This window comes from Onychostoma macrolepis, chromosome 11, assembly GCF_012432095.1.
Source record: "Onychostoma macrolepis isolate SWU-2019 chromosome 11, ASM1243209v1, whole genome shotgun sequence".
NCBI lineage: Eukaryota > Metazoa > Chordata > Actinopteri > Cypriniformes > Cyprinidae > Onychostoma > Onychostoma macrolepis.
Window position 1 is genome coordinate 366,551 of NC_081165.1, and position 19,259 is coordinate 385,809.

General features: G+C 34.9%; 1 protein-coding gene across 2 annotated transcripts; it reads right to left on the reverse strand.

The window, feature by feature from the left end:
- Positions 1-7,028: 7,028 nt before the first annotated feature.
- On the reverse strand, positions 7,029-18,734 carry abhd6a (abhydrolase domain containing 6, acylglycerol lipase a). 2 transcript variants are annotated; one of them, XM_058790486.1, is made up of 9 exons: positions 18,588-18,734; positions 17,383-17,502; positions 15,092-15,248; positions 14,661-14,774; positions 12,621-12,753; positions 11,179-11,336; positions 11,042-11,096; positions 10,863-10,963; positions 7,031-8,219 (listed from the first exon to the last, which is right to left on the reverse strand). In XM_058790486.1, exons 2-9 carry the CDS (start codon positions 17,499-17,501, stop codon positions 8,037-8,039), a joined length of 1,020 nt encoding a protein of 339 aa, XP_058646469.1. In that variant the 5' UTR covers position 17,502; positions 18,588-18,734; the 3' UTR covers positions 7,031-8,036. The 2 variants fall into 2 exon arrangements, with proteins under 2 accessions (XP_058646470.1, XP_058646469.1); XM_058790487.1 differs by lacking the exons at positions 17,383-17,502; positions 18,588-18,734 and adding an exon at positions 15,367-15,500 and having other exon boundaries at positions 7,029-8,219.
- Positions 18,735-19,259: the final 525 nt, after the last annotated feature.

A 19,259-nucleotide genomic window follows, 5' to 3' on the forward strand; every position in this document is an offset into this window, starting at 1 on the left:
AAAGTACTTATTACAAATGTAACGCGGCTGACGAGACGTGAGGATCCAAGTGCAAGCTTTTATTTAAAGGCATGGTCATATATACAGGCAGGGTCGAAACAATGGCAAACAGGTATGGCAGGGACAAGACAAAGAGTAATCCTAGGGCAAGCGAAGGTCAACAATGGGCGAACAGTATCCAAAGGGGCAAGGCAGAGAGATAATCCAGGCAAGGGAATAAACAGAGTCCGAACAGTGAGACAGGGGTAAATACAGGGAAACACAGACTAGAAAACAAACATTCCGTAAAGCAGCTAACACTAGGGGAGTGAAAAACACAGGACAACACAGGAACTGAACAGAAACACGGAATGGCACGGAAAGGGTTAATCCAGGAAACACAGGCTAGAATAAAACACAGAAAAACAGGCAAGGCAAGGCAAGACTAAGAAAACTACATGGGCTCTGTTGAGTAGCTATCGCTAGGAGAGGGATAAGTGCATACAATACTCAGCCATGAGGGAGAGAAAGTCCATGGCTTAAGTAGAGTGTGTGATTAGTGATAGCTGTGTGATCAGTGCCTTCAGCTGTGTATGTGCAATCAGTGTAATCAGCTGTGTATGTGTCATCAGTGCAATGGATGATGGGAAATGGAGTCCAGTGTGATGGGTGTTGTGAGAGTCAATGTGGTGAGCGAGTGACCTCTGGTGGTGAGTGAACGGAAGTTCATAGACTGGATTCGTGACAACAACAATTAAAATAAACTACAATTTAAGATTTTAAAAGATTTTATTCATTTCTGTAGTATACTCACTCAAAGCCTTTGATGGCAGCATTCCTTCTTCAGTCACTCCGCACCAGATAAGTACACGTGTACTTCTCTCATCTATCCCTGTAACATCCAGACAAGGCTCAAGATACCTCTATGATTTGTGTCCACAATTCTACATTTAAATGTTGAGGTAGTTGCTGATGTATTAACTCTCTTTTTAGCCAACACAAATGTTCCTCAATATATCAACAGTACTAATGAACAAATAAAATATGACTTACGTTTAGTTACATTATGTAGAATTGTTTATCTACATTACTTACATTCATGTAATGTACGTGTTGACATTAGTGAGTATCCATAGCACACATACATCACTCACTCAGATGTCTATTTCATGTTGGGCTCACCTGCAATGCTTATTGAAGATCTTCCTGTCGGATGTTAATATTTAGCAAGTATCTTTAAGATGTGTATTGTTTAGAATGTATGTAAATTCACTTTGGAGGTGTATGTGTGCTTACGTGAGCTCCCCTGTTAGCTATACATAATAAAGTGTGTTTTTACTGCAAAATCAAAAATATACTATACTGTTTAGCGCCTTTACACTTTCAACAATTCAACCGTTTACGGTACAGTAGTTCAACAAAATATGTACATAGACTGTATAGAAATGTGTTATTGTGAGAAATTTTTTATTATTGAATTCTGTCTCCTCCTTTAAAGATGCTAAACAGAACAAGCATGTGACATATTTTATATCAGACCAGTTATGGTGCCGAAAACCATACTACACAACAAATAAGACACTGGATGGAAATTGCTGTAAAAACTTCTTTAATTTTCTATCTTTTGGACCCATTGCCCATTACATGGCTTGAGATCATTGTGAATCACAATAATGACAGTATAAAAACATTTACTCCCATTAAAGGAGTTTTGTTTTAAATTTCCATGCATTTGTAAGTATCATTCACTTACAAATGCATAAAAATATATTGCAGTGCAACTGCTAAGAATAATGCATATAATGCATAAAAATGAGCATTTGTGAAAACAAAAATCTAAAAATATTCTTTTGAGCAAGAAATATAAATTAAAAGGAGAAATGAATATAAATGCTACATTAAGGCTTTATAGTTCAAGATTTTCAGTCTTTCTCAAAAGAATCGTTTGTGTGATTGTGCGTTTTTCTTGATCCTCATGTGATGTTCATTCTTCAGAGCATAACGCTGCTACATCCTCTGTGTGATCAGGAAAAAGACGCAGGATGTCACGGGAATATTTGGAGTAGCCGTCATAGGAAAGTAAAACTCTTTTGAGGGTGATGAAAGACACGGCCCTGTCCAGAAGATCTGAGGTGTGGATGCTGCTCTGAAGATACTCTCCAAGAGCACACTTGAGCTTCTCCAAACTGTTGCCACACTTTCTCTCCAAACACGTAAGAACACACCTGAAAACAACAACACAATCACGTCAGCTGATGTGCACTTAAAATATTAAAATCAAATAAAATACTGATGCTTTCGTTTGAAGCTCTTTATGCATCTCACAGTTTCTGAAGTTCTTCTTACCTTGCATGTTGCACATGTTGAGTCTTGATGCTGCTCTGGAAAGACATGTCCATGTAGGTCGCCATGACTGATACTGATTCTGTTGGTCTGAGTGTTGAAGTTCAAGCTCAGTTTTGACTGAAGGGTTTTCAGTGTGAAATGTTCCTCACAGGAGTTGGTGTCTCATGGATCTTTCATCTTCAGCTTCCATTTATACTCACATCTCTCTCCTCTCAGCCAATCAGAGGCCTCTGAATTTTGAACAATAGTGATTTGATGAGTGAATTGGTGGGATGTTCACTGCGTCACTGCCATCTGCCACTAAGGTCACTTATATTCATCTTCATGAATGTGGGGATGCAGGACTTTTCAAGTTCCCACAAGATGCTCAACTCCAGGATTCTGCAGTTACAGCTATTGGAAATAAATGCACAGGGCAGTACATATGCATTGAATATTTGTCTTCAAACAATTTAAGGAATTATGCATTTGCAGGTTTAATTTCAGTTTCTTTATAGTCTGTATATTATGTATTAAATGCATAAATTGCAAAGGAAAAATTATAAACTACAATTTTGAGATAAGGTTTAAAGGAATAATTTGCTGAAAATGTACTCACCCTCAGGCCATCCAAGATGTAGATGTGTTTTTCATCAAAACAGATTTGGAGAAATGTAGCATTACATCACCTATGGATCCTCTGCAGTGAATGGGTGCCGTCAGAATGAGAGTCCAAACAGCTGATAAAAACATCACAATAATCCACAAGTAATTCTCATGACTCCAGCCCATCAATGCACATCGTGTGAAGTGAAAAGCTGTGTGTTTGTAAGAAACAAGTCCATAATTAAGACATTTTAACTATAAACTGTCACTTCCAGACAAAACATGAGTCCAAAAAATTCATTCCCTGTTGTCCTCTCACATCAAAATCCATCTACATTTTTATTTTGGACTGTTTTTGTTCATAAACAGTGCTTGATCTGTGCTTATTTCTCTCCTGTTTTTTTACAAACACAAAGCTTTTCACTTTACTAAATGTTAATTGATGGACTCAAGTCGTGTGGATTATTATTGTGTTTTTAATCAGCTGTTTGGAGGATGAAGCTTGCGTATGTATGTAAATATCCATAAGTGTTGAGTTTGTCAAATCTTGAGCTTGTGTTGGGGTTTAAGATGCTAATGACACTAGAACTGTGACTCTGTTCTCCAGAGTTTCCCACACACACAACAATAGAAATGTGCCTATTCACATGATAATTAGATGAACAAATAGGCCTACTATTACAGTTACAGCTGCTTACACGCATTTTCAAAACTTTGCTTCTTTTTTCAAAACTTTACACACAAAATGCAAAACGTCTCACATGCTCATGAAGCACTGCATTCAAAATATCACAAACACATCTCAAAAGCAAACATTTGCAAACACCTTTGCCATAATATTCATTCCTGTTAGATTTTTGTGCGATACATAGCGAATTGCGTGTTGTGTTTTTCAGAAAGTGTTTTATGAAATTGAAAAGTCTAGGATCGAGAATTAGTGTATGGTTTTGCAGAGTTGGTGTGTGGTTCTGGTGTTTGAGTTTCAGAAATTGTGTGATAAGTAAAGATTTTGTGTGTAAGCAGTTGAAAAAAAACTGTAAAACCCCAAATGTTGGTTTACAAATGCTTTCCCTGATGCATTTCACTGAAATCACTTAAAGCACCCCTATTAAAATATCATTATTATACAATTAGCAAAATATTATTATATATTTTAAATCAATTTAAAATATATTTCTTTCATATAAGTATACTTTAATATAGTTCAAAAGTATACTTTTAACATTAGAAAAACAATTATTACAGCGTATTGTCACACAGCAAAGATGATTCAGTGTTTGAGAGCTTTGTTAGTCCTGTGGGAACCGACAAACTTATTGTGTGAGTGATTTAATGTGATGAATACAGAAGTGTGGGAAGCCGTGTGTCTCTGTGACTCCACCAGCTCCAGGAGCATTGGGGTGTGTGATCGGGGTCCACATTATGACATGAACCAGCTCTGTGTGTGTGCGTGTGTGTGCGCGTTTTTGTGAAAAGTCAGGACATAGATTTGTATAATGACAAAGGTATATGACATAGGTATTACAAGGTGAAGGTGACATCTCAGGACATTGACCCATGTCCCCACTTTTCAAAACGCTTATAAATCATACAGAGTGAGGTTTTTTGGGGGAAAGTTGAAATGCACAATCTCCTGTAAGGGGTAGGTTTAGGTGTAGGGCTGGTGTAGGACAATAGCACATACAGTAAGTACAGTATAAAAACCATTACGCCTATGGAATGTCCCCACTTTTCACAAAAACGAACGCGTGTGTGTGTGTGTGCGTGCGTGTACTTGTTTTCATATCCTGGTGGGAACTTAATCCTGAATATACACACAGACTCATGGGGACTTGTGTCACTGTGGGGACCTAAATTGAGGTCCCCATGAGAAAACAAGCTTATAAATAATACAGAATGAAGTTTTTTGAAAATCTAAAAATGCATAAAGTCTCCTGTAAGGGATACATTTAGGTGTAGGGCGATACAATATACGGTATGTACAGTAGAAAAACCATTACAGCTATGAAGAGTACCCACAAGGATAGCAAACCAGACGTGTGTGTGAAACACAAGCCTGAGAACAAGTACAACCACAAATGTCATAGAACAGCTGCTTCACCAGAATATCCAGTTATATTGACCTAAAAAACTTTTATTACAGTATTTCAACTGATTCAAAACTAGAGCTGCATGTGCTGATTTTATTCATGAACAATTAAACTGTTATGCCACAGCCATATCACCCTGAATCTCAAGCCTGTTTGCCCACTGAAGCTAAGCAGGGTTGAGCTTGGTCAGTACCTGGTTGGGAGACCTCCTGGGAAAACTAGCAGCAGGGGGTGCTCACCCTGTGGTGTAGGTCCTAATACCCCAGTAGTGACAGGGACACTATACTGTGAGAAAGCACCATCCTTTGGATGGGACATTAAACCAAGGTCTTGACTCTCTGTGGTCATCAAAAATCCCATGGCACTTCTTGTAAAGAGTAGGGGTGTAACCCTGGTGTCCTGGCCAAATTCCCTCCACTGGCCCTTGTTAATCATGGTCTCCCGATAAACCCCATCCACTGAATCGGCTCTATCTCTTTCTCCTCTCCACCTGTAGTTGGTGTGTGGTGAGTGCACTGGTGACGTTGTACTGTGGTTGTCGTTGCATCATCCAGGTGGATGCTGCACACTGGTGGTTGAGGATAGATTGTGAAGTGCTTTGGGTGTACAGCAATACACAATAAAGCACTACTGTTTATAAATGCCTCATTCATTCATAAAGAATCATATGTACATACACGCCTAAAAGTATAATTTCATTGCTTTGCAATTTGCATTGCTTTTCATTTTTTTTTATGATTAACACTGATGTGTTGTTGTTTATGTTTTTCTAAATGCATGCAGTGCTCTTTTAGGGAAAATGAAATCTCAGTATGGCACGTGTTTGGTTATGACATTGATGTGATCATGAGCGCTCAGCACTTTCCCAGATTCACCCTCCACCTGCTCCTTTGAGCCCCTGATGGAGGATCATTGAGCATGTGGCGGCCCACATCCCTCATTGTCTGTCTGAGCTCTTCCATTGGCTCCAAACTGTGAGAAACTCCAACAAGCTCAAGCCTCACACATTCATATGGAGATCTGGGAGTATAAATAGAGGAGCTGCAGCCAGTGCAAATCAGACTCACTCTGAACAGAGAGATCTACAGCACAGAGATCCAGACATGACACCTACAATCATCTCAAAGGAGCATCTCCCTCTCAACAACAAGGTACATTCACATCCTACTTACAGCAGCATTACTGCAGCAGCTTTCTCGGCTCCTATAAATCATTGGCTTATTTGATGGCCACTCTTCTGATGCTTTTCTGTCTTCATTTGCAGCTGAGAAAGCCAAGGGTGGAGAACATACTCAGAGATTGTGTCAACTCAAGCTCAAGTGCCTGAGTCCAAGCTGGAGAAAGCAGATATCCTGGAGATGACGCTCAACTTCATGCAATGGCGCAATTGTGGTTAACATGCTGTCAGTCAAGGCTTCTCCAGGTGTGTCCATGAGATTGAGCACTTCCTGTCCAAAGATGAGATGAAGACAGAGAGCCAGAGAAGACTGCTGAAGCACTTCCAGAAGCTGCAGACATCATGTGAGCAGACCAGAACACCTTCAGCAAAGAGACGAATGTCAACAAGAGCTGGAGGCCTTGGTAGAGCCTTACAGCAACCAGCAGCACATGCTGAACGTCTACTGTATATTAGACTCAGTGGACTGTAATGCTTTCAGTTTCTCTTTTTGAGAATATATATATATATTTATATTATATTTCTCATATAGACTTTACCACAAAAATTAAGTGGAACCGTGTCCATGGTCTTGATAAAGTCTTCACTGAAGACAAAAAAGAACAGGTACTCCCAAAAATGAAAACAACAGCAAACCGTATGTATACATGAGACAGTAATACTAATGTTTAGATTAATACCACAGAAATGAAGTAGAACTACATATGTTTTTTTGTTGTTGTTTTTCATTTTTGGGAGTACTTGTTCTTTTTTGTCTTCAGTGAAGACTTTATCAAGACCATGGGCACAAGAGAGTAATAATCATTTTTAGATTAATAAAATTTAATCTGAATCATCTTTGGTAAAAATACAATTTACACTGTCTTCTGTGAAGTTTAAAAAACTTTCTAAGTTATTTTTTATTTTTATTTTGTCTTTAGATTAAAAGGGTACAATAACAATTTTCAGCTTGGAAAAATATTTATACTATTAAGTACTTTGCGATTTTGTCTTCCATGAATCCACAAGTTGTAATATGATACAATATGTACTGAAATGTCTTTTATAAAGATATTTAGTCATATCTGAACCATGTTCTTTTCTAAGTTCCTGTGTGATCTGGATATTCTTTCAAAAGACAAGTAAGCATTCATAAAATATGCATTTAAAAACAGTATATTAACTAGATTCGAACAAAGTCACTAAATAGCTGTTTGAATAATTTCCAAAATTTTGGAAATTACGCACACAAATAATTTCAATTTTCCATAATTTCCATTAAAAGATAAAATAATAATTTCCATTTTCAAGACATACAGTCTTATGTACAAGGTTAGAACAGTAAGAACTACAGTAGTACAGGAAAGAAAATGATGTAAGCCCAAATGATGATGACATGTTTCACTGTCAGCATTAAATCATGTTAAATTGTGAACAACAAAAGGGATAAACATATAGGCTGTGTCTCAAAATCTAAAAACAGACAGCATTTCTGGCATTCAAATTAGATCAGGAAAGTGCCTGTGATGCCTGGAAAAGCTGTATAGGTAGGCCTCTTCAAACATGAAATGGTGTTAGAGGAAAATTAGAAATATATTAACAGTAAATAACACTTTTTGGTCTATTCTAAGTTGAATTGGAATCGATACTGTCTGCAGGACACTGATCTGCATCTGCATAGCTTCTGAAGTGCTTTTCAACTCAGCGGTTAATGTGCGTCCCTGAGCGTTCACTACAAAAATAACTTTTAATGATTATTTACAGGCTGTAAAATCATGATTTTGCTTTTAAAAGAGTCTTTCATCCAAAGCATCTTTCACTGACTTATAGTACAAAGTAAAGTTACACAGCAGGATTGTGAAATGTGCAACTTTCCAGTTTTAGGAGAGTTTTTTGGTGCTGTTGATTCCTGCATTCTGTTGTGCAATGATAAAGTCCATGATGAGCTGGGCAGATTTTCTCGGTCGCTCCATCACTACTGAATGACCACAGTTGTCTAGCAGATGAACCTGAGATCCTGGAATAGCCTTTGCCAGAACTGAAGCCCCGGACACATCTAGTACCTGTTGGATACAATATACAGAAATCAACCTTTGTTGATGTCACGTTTCGAATGTATTAGCATTTTTTTAAATGGCTGATTCCTACATATGTGATTACAATCTTAGAAAGAAGAAACGTAGTAAGACTTACAATTACTAACTCTGAAACACTTATTATTTAAACATAGTCCCATTAAATAAATTCAAAATTTACTGCAAGTAGATAAATGTGCAAATTGTTGCAGTATCAGGTCAGATTCTGTGTGCTTCGTAATTCATCATACATAATTACTTCTTCGATCTTTATTTGACCCTCTGATTCAAGCACTAGATTCTCGAACACTAGCATTCCCGATTCTTTTTCTGTTCTATTTACTTGTTTCTTTTTGTATATAATGCCCTCCATAAGTATTAGGACAGTACAGACAAAAATGCTCTGTTTGCTGTGGAGTCAGGAAATCTCTAAATATAATTAAAAGATAAATATGAAACAAAACTACAGAATGTCACATTTTATTATTGGGTGATTCAACACATAGATGTTTTACTAGCTAGGAAGATCAGCACTTTTAGAGTTTCATCCCCTGCTGGGAGCATAAGTATTGGGACAGTTGCCTCACAGGTCTTTCTAAGTGATCAGCTGTGTCCTGTTGCATTATTGTTCAGATATTGGGAATGTCGTAACAGTTATATATATATTACGTCTGCATTCTGAGTCTTGCATTCAATGACGACACACACAAACCAGGGTGAAGGCGAGGGAGCTGATTTTGGGCGATGCTCTGACAATCTACAACCAAAATTCTGGAAATGTTGGGACGTTTTTTAAATTCGAATAAAATGAAAACTAAAAGAATTTCAAATCACATAAGCCAATATTTAACATAGATAACATAACAAATGTTTAAACTGAGAAATTTTACAATTTTACACTTATGCACCCCCATACCATCAGAGATGCTGGCTTTTCAACTGAACGCTGATAACACGCTGGAACGTCTCCCTCCTCTTTAGCCCGGAGGACACGGTGTCCATGATTTCCAACAAGAATGTCAAATTTGGACTCGTCTGACCATAGAACACTTTTCCACTTTGAAACAGTTCATTTTAAATGAGCCTTGGCCCACAGGACACGACGGTGCTTCTGGACCATGTTCACATATGGCTTCCTTTTTGCATAATAGAGCTTTAGTTGGCATCTGCAGATGGCACGGCGGATTGTGTTTACCGACAGTGGTTTCTGGAAGTGTTCCTGGGCCCATTTAGTAATGTCAATGACAGAATCATGCCGATGAGTGATGCAGTGTCGTCTGAGGGCCCGAAGACCACAGGCATCCAACAAAGGTCTTCGGCCTTGTCCCTTAAGGCCGGGATACACCAAGCCGACGGTCGGCCTAGTTTGTTTGGTGTGTTCCACTCGTCGGCTCTCGTTGGGCTCACGTCGGCGGCAGTTTGCCCGATTCAACATGTTGAATCAGAGTCGGGGCCGTCGGCAAGAGGGAGAACTCTGATTGGATGTTCAGTTTAGCGAACGAGTCAGTGCCCGAGAATTACAGCGAAAGTGATGATGATTAAAGTGATTAAAGTTATCAACGTTACTGATATTCAAAATGGTAAGCAAGCGCTGCTTTGTTGACCAGCACCAAAACTAGAAAAGCAAGATTAGAGTTTGCTAAAAAGCACAAAGGTGAGCCAGTAGAGTTTTGGAACTGAGTTTTATGGACAGATGAGACAAAGATGAACCTTTATCTAAGTGATGGGAAAGCTAAAATGTGGAGAAAAAATGGAACTGAAAATGATCCCAAGCATGCAGCCACATCTGTAAAGCATGGTGGAGGTGGTGTCATGGTATGGGCATGCATGGCTGTCTCTGGAACAACCGTCCCAATACTTATGATCACATCAGTGGGATGAACTCTAAAAGTGCTGTTATTTTTATTTGGTAAAACATGTATACTAAGAGTATTTAGCTGAGAGCGTAGGGGGATTCAAGAGTTATTTCAGAACGATTTGTTTATTTCAATTCTCTGATTGGTGGAGATTTCTTTGCAGAATCATGGGTAATGTATTTTTTAACAGAAATTGTGTTAAACACGGTTATTTAGAAAATAAGCTGAAATAATGCAGACAGATGATCATATTGATCAGCAACCTTACAGCTCATAGTAGGTCTGTTTTTAAAGGTCTATAAGTTATCGTTAAAAAACAATTCTCTTATGGAGAAAATGACTGTGATTTTTTCTTCTGGAACTGGACTGTTGCACTCAGTTTAGTACGTTTTGTACTAATAACGATTTTTCTTTTTATATGATGGTGAAATTCATTTTATTCACTGTAACAACAAAGGTCTTTAAATCTTGACAACATGACTTATTACTAATATATTTAACAGGTGAGAAAAAAAAAACATTATTATATACATTGTTTAGTCTGCAATGCCAAATTCAAATTCAATTAAATGACATATTTTGTTTTTACAGCTATTTTGTTCATTATTTGTATTTCCTCAATCAGCACCGTCACATTTAATGTGATATATAGAATAAAAATATTGGAATTTCAATCAAAGCATAATTCAGTGATGTTATTTAACGTCATATAGTGTTGTAATGTTATGCAAAAATATTTTTTTAGGATTGACCAGTTAAAATAAAGTGTCTGTACCTGGTCGTTCTTCCCCCAAATAACTTGTAGAGGAGTCGAAATGAGATTCATGTTCTCATGTAAAGAGTGTCTGGATTTTTCTCCGACAAGCTCCATAAAACCTGCAAAAGATATTGATAAAATTTAACACAGATCTGCTATTTCTAAAGACACCAAGGAAAAACACTAGAGATACTCACACTCGCGGTAGAAATCATTGTTAGGAATACGAACGTCAACCAGTCCTTGAAGAATCTAGGAAAGCAGAGGGAAAACAAAACAGTAATTTGCAAAAGATTAAAACTCCCATAAGCAGAACTGATTTACATAAACACACCTGTTTAGGGATCTTAAAGCGCACATATGAACATAGTTTGAGCATCTCCTCCATCTCCTCTGGAGTGGAGGGTATCAGCGGGATCCCGTCACTGTTCTGAGTTTTCTCCAGTTCCCTCAAATGCTGAACAAACTTACTTTCAGTGGGATACTCGAGACCTGTGAAAAACCAAGAAATGCATGAGCTTAATTTAGGGAATAAGATACTCAAGTGTATTCTTTCCTGGATCTAGTATGTAGAGGGAGGCTATTCCAGAGGCATGGCGCAGTCACCGAAAAGGCATGATCTCCTTTAGTTTTCAACCGTGATTTTGGGACATTTAAGAGGCAACTCTGAGACGATCTTAAATGTCTGGCAGCGTGATGATGCTGTACCAGGCTGAAGATCTATTCTGGAGCAAGTCCATTTAAACCTTTAAATACCATTACCAAAACATTATATTGCACTCTAAAATCAACAAGAAGCCAGTGCAGAGAAGCCCGTTATTAAACAAAATTACTAAAACTTTAAATAACATTAAAATGAAAACAAAAACATATGTAAAACATACTAATACTACAATATTAAAAATCATATTATATTAACTCTAAATATCAAAACTACAATTATATTAATTCTAATTATACTAAAACAACACTGCTTACTACTTGTATAACGGTTAAAATTTTTTATTTTTCATTTATATTATTATTTATATAGATTTAACTTTGTTTAGTGTGTAATGTTAACATTGAAATTATATTATTTAATTATATTAGCTAATGTGCACATTTAATGCGTTAAATAGAATATTTTAACATTTGATTTCAATGAAAGCATGATTTCGGGATATTTAAATGTCGTATTTTTGTAATGTCATGCAATATGTTTTTTTTTTTTCTAAAATGTTTTATGTATTTTGACTGAAAAATTCAGAATTTGTCTTTGTCCCTCATGATCTATTCTGTGACTTTTCCCCTTTAATGGTTTTATCTACCTGACATGTTATTTGATCTTGAAAGTCACACTCATGTAACCTCTTCTTACAGTTTTTATCAGTATTTTATTGTTTTCCCTTATACTGGCCTCATCAACATTTTTTCCTTTGTACAAAGTACGTCATGGGATATTAATGTAGGCATGAGGAGGGAAAATATGATTTTTATGAAAGTTCAGAAGAGCGTTAGAGAATATTTTTCTTCATAGTACATTTTTCTTCATGTGTATTTTTTACATTTTATTTCAGTTCATGTTTATTTTATTTAATGGTATTAGCTTTACTTTACAATAATAACCCTGCTTCAGAAGTAATCTTTTGAAATAAAATAATAAAAAAATGCTAATGACACTTCCTGAAATTGGGCTGTTTACTCCAAATGTTGAAATGTCCCTGATGCACTATTACAGGATGATTGTGATGCTGAAGAGGCACAGAGAAGATCTCAAAACAGAACAGATCAGACCTGCTGGACAGATGAGTGTGACGCCGCAGAGATCAGACGGGTGACGGGCAGCATAAACTCCAGCCACACTTCCTCCCATGGACGTGCCGATCAGATGGAAAGGCTTTTTGTTCAATCCGATGCTCTTCACAAACTTTTTTTAAAAGAAAGGAGACATTACAACAAGCTACTACCCAGCAAACAAAACAATGTTCTAAGAACATTTTGCTAATGTAGCCATTAAGTTTCAAAAACTTTACTTTTGACTCTCTCTGAACATTCAAAATTTCCGGATTTTAAAATGTTTTAAAAATGTTTTTTCTTGGTTATACGAACTTTAAGGGAACATTCTGTTTCATCATTTTGCAAACATTATGGGAAAGTTACATTTCAATGCGCTCTGAACATTGTTCATTGAACAATGTTTTTTGCTAATGTTTTGAGAATTATTAAAGACCAGATATCTTTGAACGAAGGTACTATTAACGTTACTGAAAAAAACAACAACAACAAAAAAAAAAAAACATTTGTTCATATTGAATCTTGCCGAAACATTAGCCAGAGTTATGAGAATGTTCCCTGATAGCTGGGATTTAATAAACAGCTTAAAAGTTTGTTTCAAAAAGAAACAGAAAAACAGCAATTTCAAGCGATTTCATCGCTGTCAGTGTGAATGACTCAAGTTTTTGCCTGATTGGCTATAATTGTACTGCACCGAACTGCTTACAATAAAGACAAAACAATGGCCTGTTACCATAAACGTTTTGATTCTGATTAGGATACAGTGTTTAGGTAATCTGCTATTGTTGCATCACATATCTTAGGCATATCATAAGAATAGTGCACAGTGAAATCAGAGACCTTAATGTGCTTCAGAGATAAAAGTCAGTTATTTTTATTTTGCATCTATCAAAACAAGGTTCATCCTTCATTTTCGAAACAAAGCGCTCTCTCTCAGCAAGCTGAAAAGGCCTCTTTCAGCATAATCAGCTCAAGTCTGTGCAAATCAGCAATTAGCAGAAGATGCTTTGAATGACAGACAGACTTAAATGAGTCAAAATCAACCTGACATGCAAGGGCAGTTTTTTTCAGGCTGGGAAATTGCCCCGGGTTTGAAGAAGGGCATTTATTTTAGGCACAAGCCTGTATTGTTAACGGAAAGCTGATTAGCTTTGGGCAGAGAATAGAGAAAATGAAGACACAAGGGCTTTTCACTGATACTTCAGAGAAATCTCATCATGTAAGCCTAATAAATCCACTGTGTCATCAAGAGAACTGTATTACTCTGCATACTGTGTGAGGTTTAGCCAAACAGAAAAACTGGGTCAGTGACTAAATAACATGAACTAAAGTGACAGATTTTAAGTAACAGGGAGTTTTTCCTTGATGTTCTTTGCTTGAATTAAAAATAAATAAATGTATTAAAAAAAAGTTTTTTTATAAATTATTATTGAAATTTTAAACAAAATTATTTTTAATTATTTTAATTATTGTTGATATTTCCGATATACTATGTACATACATATATGCACTTAGAGAATTTTTTTTTTTTAACAAATGAATTAGTTACATTTACGAATTGATTAAATTAAAATTAAATGCATTCAATTTTATTACAATTTTAAAATTACATGTAAATAAAAATGATTAATTTCTATCATTATTATTTTATTGTACCCAATTATTAATTCAATATAATTGTTATACTGAATTTAATTTAACTGTTAAATAGTTACATTTACATTTTATGTAATTGTTAAATCAAAATGTAATACATGTAATTACATTTTTTATGAGGTCTAATAAAAATATTAAATTAATCATTATTGCTAAATTTGATTTAATTTACTTATCAAATATTTACATTTTGTTAAAATAAAATGTAATAAATGTAATTATAATTTTAATAATAGATTTAATTAAAATTCTTAAATATTATTATTATTACCATTATTATTATTATATTGTATTTATTGTAAACACGTGTGTGTATAAATAATAATTAAAAAGAAGTAGTTAAATTCTAAAAAAAAATAAAAAATAAATCCAGAAAACTCCCACCTGATGTATCCGTTTGACTTGGCCCTCGATGGAATAATCCACAGCACTGGTGCGTGTCGTACCCTCATGTCCTGGCATGTCAACACACACCAAGTGCACATTTTTAGGAAGAAACTACAAAAGCAAAAACATGCACAGTCAGTCAAATTATATTTTTTACTTTAAGATCTGATTCATATATTAAGACCAGATGTTCTTGAGTATCGGTCTCAATCAATAGGATTTATATAACACTTTTTCACAGCTTTTGAAATCATGTCACAAATGTGCTCTTTAGGCCATGTGATTTCTTTTTCTTATTTTAAGTAATGCTTTGAATTATTTTTGAGCATTGCTTTTTTATCTTTGACCTTTGAAAACACTAAAAATAACATCTGTTGGTTGTATTGTGAATTTAACTGTTAAGCAACTGTTCTGCAGTGGTTTCTTGCCTTGACCACACCAAGCCACATGTCTTTGTGTGCAGAGAAGCCGTGTAACATGAGAACGGAAGGACGGGTGCCTGGATTCCCTCTGTGTGAGTAACAGAAGCGATATCCTTCATATTCAGCAAAATCCACCTGCATTCCCAGCCTTCTGCGCCAATACCTGTTGAACAAATCACCAAAAAGAGTTCAAAATGAAAATAAAGGTCCTGTAACAATCAGAAGGAGAGCAGCTGATAAAAACATCACAATAGTCAGGGATGCACAATTAGGGTGCGCACCAAAAGTGCTGGTAATAGTGATGCTTGACTTGGCAAACAGCGTTATAAAACACTCGCATGAGTTCATACACAATCCAAAAGTGACACTGAAGGAATCAGTCAGTCTGTCCGGCACAGAGGCAAACAGCGGTTCTGATGACTGTGTCATGTAGAGCAAAGTTTGCCTCCCAGATATTACGAAAACCAAAGTCTACTGGGTAGCTTGCATAAGCTGACATCAGCAATAAATGCGGCACTGCATGTACCCGGCTATGCATACACAAACATTTAGCTTCCCAAATGCATAGAAAGATTATGCATTATTTAAAATTAAATCTATTTGAATCATTGGCACGCTGTACAGTAACATGGATCGTAAGCCCTGTGCGACGACTAACCCTTCACCCAGTTTAGTGGCATGAAGTAAAGAGGCTGGTTAAACAATCTGCCTTTATCACCGTCACCAGATAAGAGATGTGTAAAAAAATACACACCTGAACAGGCAGTCATGATGCCTGAGAGATTAGCCAGAAACACACATGATGCAAAAATTGATTGTCTTACAGTTTATATATATTTTTTTTATATTTTGTGTTTGTCTTTTCCTGTACAAATATATAAACTTAAACCATGATACATTTACTTGAGAAGCAAAATTACTTTTAAGATACTAAGTCTTTTTTATGAAATAATCAAATCAAAATTAAGTATGTTTTTGTATAAAATAAGAAAAATGTGTCCATGCACTAATAAAAATAAACTTAATTAAAAGGGAAAATAAGTTTCTTTTTTTTTTTTTTACCCCACGTACAGATGTTTTAAGAATAAACTTGTTTAATTTTTATAATTTTTATCTGAAAACAAGACTTAGTATCTTGAGCCGTTTTGCTTTTCCAGTAAATACATCTTCTTGATTTAGTTATTATAATAAACTAATACAAAAATCATAAAAAAAATACACTATTTGAAACAAAATAAAGACACCGTGGAGACCCTGGTACCGTTGTATTCTTGTAACAAATTAATTTGTACCTTTTTGTGACTGCTGTTGTATTTTATTTGATGTATTTTCTGTTTTTAATTTGAATCTTAAGTCTGTAATAAAAGTTTGATTGAAAAATGTTAACTGAATTAAAATAAACATAAAAAACCTTAAGCTTATATTTTGATCTAGCTGCCAAGGCTATAACATTTAGTTTAATTTGATGTACTGAAATAACTTAAAACATGAATAATAAAAAAAAATGATAATAATAAAAACTGTATAGACATATTAAAAAAACTAATACAAATGACAAAAAACTAATTTAACAAACATTTAAACAAAAATGTAAAACAAAAACATTTTATATTTTATAATAAATATATAAAATATTTTATAAGAATTATTACTGTTTAATAAACTAAAACCATTAAAAACGTTATTTGATAAAATAAAGATTAACTGAAATAAAATAAAATAAATTAAAAAACTTCAACTTATTTTTTTCCAGCTAGTTGCCAAGGCAAGATTTCTTATTTTAATGTAGTTTTAACTTGATATACTAAAATAACTCAACTTAAAAAAATTTTAAAAAACTATACAGACATATTTAAAAACTAATAAATAGACAAAACTAAATTACAAAAACTTTAACTTAAGTTAAAATAAACTGAAAACATACAAATAAAAGCCAATTCAAAACATTTATAAAAAACACTATAATCTCTCAATGATTTTTATTTATTTATTTATTTTTGCACATAATTGTTGTGTTTACTGCTGCTAATGAAATGACACGTTTCATTTTTATCTTGTGGTTTGAACCCTGTGGTCTGTGTAACTGTAACTGATTGCATCAATGAGGCTTTTAAAATAAACAGAGTGTGATTTTTTTCTTGTTTAGCGACAGCTGTAAGTGTTGAAATGCTGAAATTACTCCCCAGAGTGTACTGAGCAATCCAGGTCATCTGCACATGTTTTTCCTAGGACAAATGAGCTCTAATGAACTCTGAGGATGTCATGAAATTCAATTCAAGCATCTAGAGAGCACTTACCAGTGATAAACTTTAATGAGAGCTGCAGGCCAGAGCAGGAAGGAGGCTACAAAAGCCAAGATGGGGATTGCCAGCGTCCCTCCGGCAATGATAAACATGTTCACCACGTCCAAATCCATCCTATTAAACAATACAGCACTGTCACATAAGACTGTCACATAAGACTGTCACATAAGACTGCATAAAAAGTCATATAAGACTGCATTTGTTTTTCACATGACCTCTCGTCAGAAAGCTTCTAATACAGTAAAGCAGATTATACCATCTAACCATATTTGCAAAACAATTTTAAGAAAGGACAGAGAAAAACAAAACTGGGACCAACAGCATCCATTAATGATAATGTAATGTATATTTGATTTGATTTGATAGACTTTATTAATCCCACACTGGGGAAATTCACTTGTTTCTGCATAATCCACAAGACCAACCACAATACAAAAACCAACCATACTTCACAGCATTATTATTGCATATATTTGTTGAATTATTAGCTATAAAGCAAAATTTAAATAAATCATGATTAACTTATATATTTACACTTTTACGTTTATACATATATATATATATATATATATATATATATATATATATATATATATATATATATATACACACACACACACACACACATATGCAATTATTTCACATGTATACACACACACACACATATATATATATATATATATATATATATATATATAATACATAATTTATTGTACATCATATTTTCCGTCAAAACATACATTATAAATATAATCATTTATATAATTATAAATAATTATATATAATACATAATATAATTGTAATACTAAATCACAATTATTACATAATATTCAATTTAATTATAACATGAATTACATAAATGAATCTACATAAATGAATTAATCAATACATATAAATCAAGAGTATTAAAACACCAAGGACGTAAACAAAACCATATTCGATATTTAGATCACGTGATATACTTTCATTTTTACTACAAGCAAGCATGAATTAATGACACTCAAATCTCTGATTCACATGTCACGTTGAAACATTGTCGCAGTTATAGAATGTTAAACTGATAACTTAATGTTACATTGGAACATCAGATCTGTCATTCTCTCGCGTGATCAAAGAGCTGAGCTTGCACAGAAACGCGTTTGGTCGCAAGATTATAAGCAAATGTTTTTATATAGCCTGTCTTTTGTTAGTTAGCATACCTTTAAATGTCCGTAGGATGTAAGAATTTGCCGGGAATACCGATCAGAGCAGATTCATGTCACCCTTTGATCCGTGGACCTGCAGACGCGAAGCGCGTTCACTGCTGCGCGCTCACTGCGCTGTGAACAGGGAAGTTCGCACGATTTAAAGGGGAAGAGAGGCGAGAAACACTGTTCCGTCGAGTCAGCGGACATCTGTCAAGTGCACATCTGTGGTGCATCCTTCATATCTCGCTTATATATGAGATGATTTGACAGATTTTTTTTTTTTTTAATCGTGTTAACTGGTCCCTGGCTAATTTGGTTCTTTATACAAGTTAGTGGATTTTAAAATATCTGGGGTCCGTTCTTCGTACGTCGCTAACTCAATTAGCTGGATTTGATTGTTGACGATTTGGCATGATCTTGAATTGTTTGGTTCTTTGAAGCTCATCCCGGAGTTGCTGTCATAGCAACAGGTCCGTAAACTTAAACCTGCTCGGGAGCAGTTCAAGACACTCACAAATCGGTTATTTTTAATGAAAAAAAGTGGCATACATATCAAAAAGCAATCATTTGCCATTTTTTTAATTATTTTTTTATATTTTACAATTATGCTAACAGTAATGAATATTAAATAAATAAAATAAATAAATACGTTTTCAAACAAAAATAAATTTACAAATTAATAAA